Raw genomic sequence first — 9,530 nt, 5'->3', positions numbered from 1 at the left:
CCGCCGGTGAGTGCGACCACGTGCTGCCGTCCTGAGCCTCGTGAAACCGCCCCCGCCACGTGGTTTCACGCGGCTGTAGGGAGGGAGTTTCCCGCCGTTTTACCTGCGTGGAGGGCGGGTGGGAACCCCCGCTTCCCTGGGTGGGGAGGGGCCGGGGACCCCCATCCCGCAGGAGAGCGGGATTCCCCCGTTCCCTGTGCAAAGCGCTGGATGGCATTCCCCTTCTCTTTTGGACCAACTCGAGGGGGTCCCTCTGCCGAGGTACCGCCAGGAGAACGGGGCTCTGAGGGAGCTCAGCCTCAAGGAACCCATCAACTGCCCCGCGCTGCCTTCAGGGAAACGCTGCAGGAAACCAGGTCCCAGTCCGGCGAGCGAGCGGTGCCTGCGGTTCCCCTCATCCCAGGTTTTTAGGGGGTTGGAGGAACCGAGCTCTGATTTGGATGGTGGGGCGTGTTTTGGCTGGAGAGGGTATTTGCTGTTGCAAGTGGTAGTTCTGCGTGCTTCTGAACCGCCTTTTTTAGCGTGTAAAGTGAACAAATCTGCCCCTTTACTCTGAAAGTGGGTGCTGCCAGCTCCATGTAGTGTCTGGCTGTTGTTGGTGACACAGGAGGCTCTGCCCCTGCGTGTGCTGTGTGGGCAATGGCAACTTAGAGGCAAGTCTGAAAAACAAGTTCTTTTCTTTACCCTTCGCTATTCCCCAGCTGAAAGCAATTAATGCTCGTTGTGGCTCCCCCTGTGATGGGCTAACGAGGTGTGTGCTGGCACCTGGAGCTCTGCTGAGGGGCTGCAGGTACAGCTGTGCGCAGAGGGGAGCTGGGCTTTGTGAGGAGCTTCAGGAGCCTGTTGCTTTGTTGCAGTTTGTCTCGACTGAAAGTTTCCATCAAACAATTAAAACCTTATTCAGCTTGGATATTATGCTGCAACAGGCAGCTGTGGGTGTTGCTTGTGTACAAGGCTTTTTGAGTGACGGCTTCAAAATGTTTTGCTCTAAGAAAAAGAAACACAACAAAACTAAGAAGTAGCTGTCTTGACAGGGAATTGTCTTTTAAAAACTGGAATTTTGGCAAAATTGGTGTTGTCCTGAAGTCAGTGCTCTCGTGTGAATTAAGACCATCAAAATCCTTTCCAGTTTTGATTCCAGCCAGCTGTGTCCAAGACGTCTTCACGCAGTAAACCCTGGGACAGCTCCTTAAGCTCAGCCTTGCTGATGATGGGAGTGCTGGTGCAGATTTGCTGAACCCTGTCTGGGATGAACTCGGGGTGGGAGTGTGTTGTTCGGTGGAAACAGTTACACTAGTGTTGTGTTTTGCCATGAGTGTAGCTGACTTCAGCTTGGGAAGCAAAACACATCACTGAAAACGGATTTTTAGAGCTGCCTTTCGTTGAAGTACAGAACCATCTTGGCTTGGTTATATTGAGACTGGCACCATATTAACAGCATCTCAGATTTTTGTCTTGGGATTCAAGGCCCTCTTGGCTGTAGCTATAGCTACAGCAAACCCTCCAGGCATCAGGATGGTGCTGCCCAGGTGGGATTTCTAGGGAAGATATAAAAAGCAAAGGCTGCAGTGTAGCTGAGGTGGATGAACCTTGCCTGCTCCACAGCATCCCCAGGAGCTAATGCACATCTTGGCCATACCGGCAGCCAGACTGTGTTTAATGACTTCCCTAAGGATTAGGATATCCTAATCCTGTGCCAGTGCTGTTGTGATGCTTCAGGTTCTGCCTAGCCCAGGGATTTCATTATCTCTAGGTTTCCTGCAGGTGCGTCTGGGGCTGTGGAGGTGCCTTTATTTCCGCTTGCCTTGGACAGCTTTGGTGGGTTTAGCTGCAGGGTGTGTCTTGTCCCAGCAACACTGAGTGGGACCTCCTGCAGGTAAGCTGTGGGGTTGGCATGGGGCTGCTGAGCTGGGAACTCCGGGGCTTGCCACCTTCGTGATGCACAGCCAGCAAACGAGCTATCTTCCGCGGTGGTAAGACTTGCTGGTGGTCTCTGTGTTACTCTGAGGGAGGGGGAAACTCCTCCTCCCTATTTTGTGGCGCTTGTTTTTCTCACTTCCACGTGTCTTGTCTGGACTGCTAGAGGTGTCTGGAGCCCAAGAGTGCCCTCCTTGTGCCCTGGGGATGAATTTTCCTGCTTGGACGTAGGTTCTTGGCTGAGCCAGGATACGGAGGACTGCACTCCTGCTTGAGCTTCATCTTGTGTCTGTGTCCCAGCTCGGCCGCAGTGGTTTAACCTGCAGCCTCAGGATCGTTTGCTCTGTGGTGCTAAGCCTGCTGCAGGGAACTGAATTCCCCCTCTCTGTGTGTGATCAGGAACTTCCCCAGAAAGTCGCAGCTCTTAAACAGACAGTGGGTGTCTTAACAGGTGTCAGGAAGTGGTGTCTGACTTCTGGTGGCTTTAAAGCACCTGTCGATCGGCTTGGTAAAACTGTCTGCCTCTCTGGATTGGGATTGTGAGCTGTAGCTGGGTGGAATGGCTGAGAATGTCTGTTGGGTCCCTGGTTACGCCTCGGGGTATCTCACATTGTGCCTGGTCACTGCCGGCGCCCGCAAAAGGACCCACCAGTGCTGCTAGACTGGTGCCTCTGGGAGCAGTGGGGATCAATGGGGTGTGGGCTGTAGCTGTAGATTGTAGCTGCCGTGTGAAGAACTTCCAGGGAACCCTGGAGAAGGCAGCGTTGCCAAATCCTTCAAGGTGGAGTAGGGAAAGTGACTCTGAGCTAGGCTCGGGAGCGCTCGTCTTGGTGGGGGGATGCCAGAGCGGAGTCTGCTCTGAGGACGCAGCCTCAGAGCTGAACTTTGGTATTTTTGGTATATTTTGGAAATATTAGTATATTTCCGAGAAGAAAGGATTTGGGTGGATTCTCCAGCTACACGTTGCAAACTCTTTCCACCGTCCTATCCAGGCTGTTGGGGGTGGCTTGAGCCCTGCGTGCTCTGAAGACCTCCAGAGACCACCTCAAAGGAGTAGCTTTATTTTGGGGGTCGAGGGAGGAGGGTGAGCAACGAGCCCCTTCCTACATGGGGTTGGGTACCAACTCCCTGTGTCCAGGATGCTTGCAGTAATCTCAAGGATGTCCCTGACACTCTAAGGTTAAAAGCTCTGTAGTGGAAGGGATTTTTGTGGAAAGCCTTGGCTGTGCTCTTGCTGGTTTCTGTTCTGTTTGGAGCAGGACTGGTGTTGCCAGTTGTGGGAAGTATCAGAGGCTAAATGAGCAGCAATGGGTGGGGTGCTCGGCTGGCTGCTCGGGGTTGTTTTGTCTCGCTAGCACAGACTCCGAGCGAAAAGCTTTGCCTCCCGCTGGAAGTGGTTCTTTAGCAGGAACAGGAGTAGAATGTGGAGTTCCACAGTTGTGCCAAGGCAGCCTGATGCGGCGCTTCTTTTTATTAAAGACGACTGGCAATAGTTTTGTAAATTGAGCTTCTGTATTCCAGCTGCTTTTTATAAAGATGACTTAAAGCTTGCTCTGCCTGTTCCCTCAGCCTGCAGCTCGCTTTCAGCCATACCTGTTCTGCTTTTGGAAATGCTCCTGCGGAGTCCCGGGACCTTGTCTGGGGGTGGGCTGAGCGTTTCAATAACAAAAATCCAGCCCTCAGTGCTGAAAAGGTGCTAATAGTCCTAAATGGGCTGTAGTTTTCCAGCAATTGCTCAGGTCCCGCCAGGAGGCATCGTGCGAGTTGACAATGCAGTAGCTTATTCCTGCTGCTTCCAGGACTGGCTTTCGTTTGCTTTTTAGCTAAATGATGTGGGGGGGGTGGTGGTGGTGGAGAAAACTGTCAGATCGAGCATTGTGGCAGTAACAGTGCTCCTAATGAGGAGGTGAGGGGTGGAATGCAAGTCCCAGACATGGGCCGGGCTAAAATTGCCTTCTCCGCGTGAAAGCGGTGTAGTCCTGCCTCCTGAAAGATCACCAAGGGGTCATTTGGAAGTGCAACCAGCTCGGCGCTTCAGACTTGCTTGCGAGTGAAGCAGAACTGTGGGGTAAGTGAGGCCCGAAACTTGCAGGAACGCATCCAAAAGGTGGTGCCTGTATTAAATGTCTCCTTGACAAGTACAAATGGCCCAATTTAGAGCTTTAGAGTGTGTTGGAGGAGCAGGGGCTCGTTTGCCGGGCTCGTTTGCCAGCCTCGCTGCAGTTCAGTTCTTTAACTTGATTTGCTTAATAGCCGGGATTCTGCTCCGGAGGCCAGGACTGGCGAGGTTGTGTCTCCCTGCTCCTCTCTTTAATGCGGGGCTTAATTGCCGGCGATACCGATTGCTTAGCAGAGTCCTGCAGTGGCTTTTGGGTGGCGGGCAGACCTGCTCTTGGCCCAGAAATGCTGGGAGAGGTCATGTTTAGCGGTTTCTAGATTGGCAGAGGTTTGAATGTGGTGCAGCTGCTTCCAAACGATCCTGGATGTCAGCGGTTTGTGAGCAGAGCCGGGGAAGCATCTGCTGTTCCTCGTTCTCTGCACCGGCACCAGGGAGCCGGAGGGGTTTGACCCTTCCCGTGCACAAGCTTTACAAGAGGTAGTCCTTGTTTAGGATGGTCCCAAAACCTTGATGCTGGTGGATCCATGCCCGTGGAGGGTTGTGCTAAAGCAGAGCTGGTTTGGGGTAACCTGCTTTGTGGGTGGGAGCTGCTGCCTGAAGGGAAGATCAGGATTTGATCCTCTGCCTTTCCTCAGGATTTGGGGCTGTTTGATTAGCTGGGAAGTAGTATTTTTGGATTATTTGTTTGTTTGTTTGTTTTCTGCGAACCTGTTTTCTGAAGTGATTGCTGCTGACTTGGATCATTCCAAGATGTTGAGAACTCTAACACGGGTGGGGAGGTGAGCCCTGCTCTCCTCTGCTGTGCATAGAAGCTGCTGTGGTTCTTTGTGGTGTCTGCCTTGACCACGAGCATCCCCCCATTCCCCAGTGTCAGGAGGCTGATTCTGGGGATAAGGCGTGTGGCTCTGTTACCAGATCTACTTTAGCTTTATGTACTGGAGAACAGCAGCAGGGAGCTGTGTTCACAATCCAACTAGTTTGGGTGCTATGGCTGTTGGAGCCCATCCCTGGTACCTGTGCGTGGCAGGCAGTGTGCTTCGATGTGCATTGCTGACAAATTGCTGACCCGTTTGCTTAACTGCTTCTTTAATGCCAAGAATTGGGCTTGAGTGTTGCTAAGACCTGGAGCAAAAGCTAATGTGAGTACTGGAGGCACTCCAGCTTTCCACAACGTGTCGAAAGCTGAGTACTTGCCTATTTGACACAAATGCTTGTTCTTTTTTACCAGAAGGAAGATCCTGGGAGGAGCATCAGAGACTGCTGGGATAGCCCAAATGCCCCTGCACTTTCCACTTGCAGCAATGCAGATATATTCCGCCGAATAAATGCCATGTTGGACAACTCCTTGGATTTCAGTGGAGTCTGCACCACGCCTGTCACAAGAAGTAAATGTGACACCCTGCCAGGTGATAGATGTGGCTGGGATGGGGGAGGCACTTTGTGGGACCTGGTGAACATGTGATGGTGGTGGTTACTGTTGGTGGGATGGGTGCTGGCATGTGTTTATGATCAGAGGTGCTTGGTGTCAGGGTTAATGCTGTTTTGGTGCTTGTGTGCCTGAAATGAATAACATGTGTATTCCCTGGCACTGTGGAGGTGCCTGGGAAGGCTTGCTTGCCTTCCTGTGATGCTGCAGGTCGCTGTGTGGGCAGGATGTGAGTGCTTGCTGCCTGACCTGCCAACTCCTGGTGTGGATGATTCCAGCAGACTCCTTTAGCCTGCCTCTCCTGAAGGCAGGATTCATCTGCTTGCAGGGTTGGTGAGGCTGATCTGCTGCATACATTGAAATTTCAAAAGTCTTTTGCATAACCGTGTTTGCCACAGGTCAATTAACCTGTATTTAAGAGCACACCAAAGCAGCACAGGTGGGTGCAGACCTTCCTGCAAAGCAAGCCTGGTGTGATGAAATCAGTGCTGCAAGGTCTTGTTTCCTCCAGGCTGAGGGGGGTGGGCATGTTCTGCTGCCTCAAAACAGAAGTTCTGTGCCAAAGCAAAGAGTGTTGGATCGGGTCTTATTTTTATCCGAGTGAAGGACGTGCTTTTGTCCCTTTGCAGCAGCCCAGGTCTGCCAGTAAATGTACCTGTGCCTGATGTTCCTCTTGCCAAAGCAACTCTGAGCAACGGTGCTTGTGCCAAGGATTTGGGCACTCGAAAGAGGTTGCTGTTGCCTCTCTAGCCTTTGAATTATAGGGTCAATAAATGCTTCGGCCATTATTGGAAACAAACTGACCCTCTGGACGTGTCCCAAAACAAAGTGGGAAGTAAAGGGCTAAACCTCCCCAGCTGGTGACCTTGCAGGCTGCTGTGGGCAGAGCAGCTTTCTCTGCAGTCACTTGGAGACAGGGTTGGCTTGGGCTTGTGGATAAACCCAAGTTTTAATCAGGTGGATGTGTGGGGGGAAAAAAGCTCCAAACAGGTGGACCCACATCTGTGGGTCTGTTTGATGCCTGTGCAGTGTAACTTTGTTCTGGGCTAGTGAAATGACTGCTACCAGATGACTTCCAGTGCAGCTTAATCTCCTGGGTATTTGAAGGGCTTAGCACCGTGGACCAGGGGCTGATCTGGCCATGTGATCCCGTGCTGGCGCTGCAGAAATACCAGAGGAAGTGAATCCGTTGGCTTCGAGGGCTGGATCTATGGCCAGCAGTGCTTGAAGCATGCCTGGTAAGGTGGCAGTGGAGGATGTGCTGGGTACTCCTGAGCAGCTGAGTAGTGAATGCTAACTAACGTCAGTGGTGGGGTTAGTGGTGCATTTTTAGAAATTTGCTGTTGGACTGAGCGGGTTTGACCTTTTTTGTCCTCTGGCACAGTGGGAGTCAGTGCTGTATCTGATCTGGATGCACTGGAAGCATAAGGGAGGAATAAACCAAAGTATTTTCCTTTATCTCCATACAGTGAGTTTCTGAAAGACTTGTTTCTGACTGTCTTGTAGAAATCTTAGCTATAGCCCTTCCTATTCCATTTGGGATGGGAATGTTTCATAGTGTCATAGAACACTTTCAGGATATTTCCTAGTTAAGTTTCAGCTTACTTGCCAAAGTTAACCTGGTTGTTAGGGGAATTGTCTCCACCCTCTATGGCAAATTCATCCTGTGAAGTTGTGGGTTAGTTCTGGGTTTAGGTCTGGGCACATCAATTTTAATTTGCAGTGCTGTCTTCTAGACTTTGAGAACTCTTCTCTGAGGAATGGGGGTGTTTGCCTGACACTGAAATGGACCTGCTTACTGACCTGCTGCTTGTGAATGTTTGCTTGCTCTGCCTATTCCTGTGGTGTTTCTTAGGGATGTCTGGAGTGGAGAGTCTGTCCTGGTGTGGAGCTGCTGTGAGGTGGTGCCTTGGCTGGAAACCCTGAGCTTCCCTTCAGCTGTATTAAACTGCTTGTGTTTCAGGTGATCACTGAGTAACTCCTGTTAAAGATGCCTTGCAGGGCAAGTGCAGTGGGACTTGCATGTAAAAAAGGGAGTCCTCCTCTTGCAAATGTTATTTTTACTGCAGGGAAGTTGTACTTTGGGGACACCCCAAGCAGCTTTTTGCGTTCCTGCTGTGCATCTGAGGCCAGTCTCCCTCCCCTGTGAGTGCTGGTACAGCCACTCGTGCAGCCTGGGGACCAGGGTGGAGGCCCTGCTCAGCAGTAGCTGCCCTGACAGCAGGCCTTTAGCTTGTATTAAATCCCTGGTGCAGCAGCAGAGATGGTTGTGATTGTGTAAGGAAAGAATTCCTCACTTCCCAAAGGATACAGGGTGCTGCTGAGCCAGGCCTGGGGAGTGGCTGCCTTGGGTGCCCTCACCATTTCTGCTGGTGGAAATATGAAGGTGCCCCTGGGCTGTACAGGAGACTGGTAAAAGAACAACCTGGGCCAGCAGTTACCAGGTGTAAGTTGGTGGATGAGTCAACACCTGCCAGAGCATCAGCAGTGCAGAACTGTGGGTCTCCTGCAGTCCCAGCCTTGTTTCCTTAGTGTTGGAGCTGGGACCAAGGGCCTGAATGCAGCAGCTCTGCAAGCTGTGTCCTGTCTCTGGAGCTGAAAAGTGCCGCTCTTACTGTTTAATGGATTGCTGGTGAGAGTCTTCATGAAAAAAGCTGGCACTGCTAGCAAGGATGTGAATCCTGGGACATCTGTGATCCATAAATGGGGAGATGCTTTGGCACCTGGACCCTGGCCTAGGTTGTGCAGAAATTCACACCTGATGCCTGTAAAGCTGAGCACTAAAATTCGGAATATAGTATAGCTAACTGCCTGCTGCCCTGGGCAGATGGTTAAGCCTGGAGCAGGCTGTTGGACCTTGAACAAGGATATCCTGCCTTCTGTGAGCCTGGCTTCTGGGTAGGTGACCAGCAGAGAGAGATCCTTTGTAGTGTCTTGTCACTGCTCCAAGTCAAGTCACTTCTGAAGAATTCATGAGCCTGTGGCACTTCTACTTTGTTCCAGAAAAACTGGTGTACTGTAGTTAGGCTAGATTATCATACCAGGCTTAATGAGCCTGGAGATCAACCATAAATACAGTAGGTATAACAGGTGAAAGGACTGTCTTCTTACAACTTAAAACTCCTTTAGTGGGAGAACTTGGGGAAGAGATTTTATTCCAGCAGTGTAAAAGCTTGGACCTTAATCTATTCTTGGTCCCTCAAGCTTTTCAGTTGTCATCTTCAGGTCAAACTAAATTTATCCTGGCTTGGACTTGTGTTGAAGAAGGCCCTTTGAGCATTAAGAGGATTACACGTGGTGGAGAAGGGATGGCAGAAGTTCATGACCTTTCACTAATGCTATTGGGGAAACGTGTGGGGACACCTTCCTGGGTGCACAATGAGATCAGTACAGCAGCAGTCTGAGCAATGTGAGAGGACAGGCTGATTCAGCACTCTGGGATCCACGCAGCTGGAGTGTTATCCCCATCCAGGCAGAGCTGGGACTGCCACTGGAGGCTCAGCTTGCCATACCTAATGTTTAGTCTCTGTAAAGATGAGTTTGGTGATCAGATCTTGGTGAATGTGGTTGCCTCATCAGTCATCTGTGTCATCATGCTCAGCCTCACCACCACCTCTGAGTTTTGCAGAGGGCTGCTCCAGGAGCTTCCCAAGCACCAGGCTCAGGCTTCTTTCCCAAACTTTAGGGTACAGTGCAGCGGTGTGGGGAGAGCTGTCATTGTAGAACCTGTCTGGTGGCTTCTGGGACAGGATTGTGGTACTGCAGAATACTTGCCTGTCAGGCTGCTTCAGTCCTCTCTAGGGAAAGGCAGAACCTCCTCAGTGCAGACATCAACCTTCAGTGGCTTTTAGCCTGGTCTTGGAGGTGGGAGAAAGAACATGGCCTTGACAGAGGTGGGAGTCAACATCTCCTGCTGGAATGCTGCTTGTCCTTGAGCAGCTGCTTTGAAGGGAATGTGGTTTTAAAGCTGCTCTGCATGTTCTTCACTGGTCTGAATAAGAATCTGAGCAAGGCCAGTTTCCTGATGTAGCAGGTCGTTTGTTTGCTGGGCTTTAAAGCTGGGACTTG

General features: G+C 51.3%; 1 protein-coding gene across 5 annotated transcripts in view; it reads left to right on the top strand.

The window, feature by feature from the left end:
* The first annotated feature begins 195 nt into the window (after positions 1–195).
* The window catches only part of CPEB1 (cytoplasmic polyadenylation element binding protein 1), a 38,049-nt gene continuing 28,714 nt past the window's right edge, over positions 196–9,530 (top strand). For 3 of the 5 annotated variants that reach the window (XM_029958737.1, XM_029958736.1, XM_018069901.3), the window contains exons 1-2: positions 2,558–2,698; positions 5,265–5,442. In XM_029958737.1, the coding sequence (XP_029814597.1) occupies positions 5,367–5,442 (76 nt within the window). In that variant the 5' untranslated portion in view covers positions 2,558–2,698; positions 5,265–5,366. Of the gene's footprint in view, positions 357–2,557; positions 2,699–5,264; positions 5,443–9,530 lie in introns of those variants that run through there. The other 2 variants (XM_018069902.3, XM_018069903.3) reach the window with 2 other exon arrangements.

The sequence above is a fragment of the Manacus vitellinus genome, unplaced genomic scaffold (genome assembly GCF_001715985.3).
Source record: "Manacus vitellinus isolate BGI_N305 unplaced genomic scaffold, ASM171598v3 scaffold_16_pilon, whole genome shotgun sequence".
NCBI lineage: Eukaryota > Metazoa > Chordata > Aves > Passeriformes > Pipridae > Manacus > Manacus vitellinus.
Note: the sequence above shows the minus strand (reverse complement) of the source record. Positions and strands in the feature narration are given on the sequence as shown.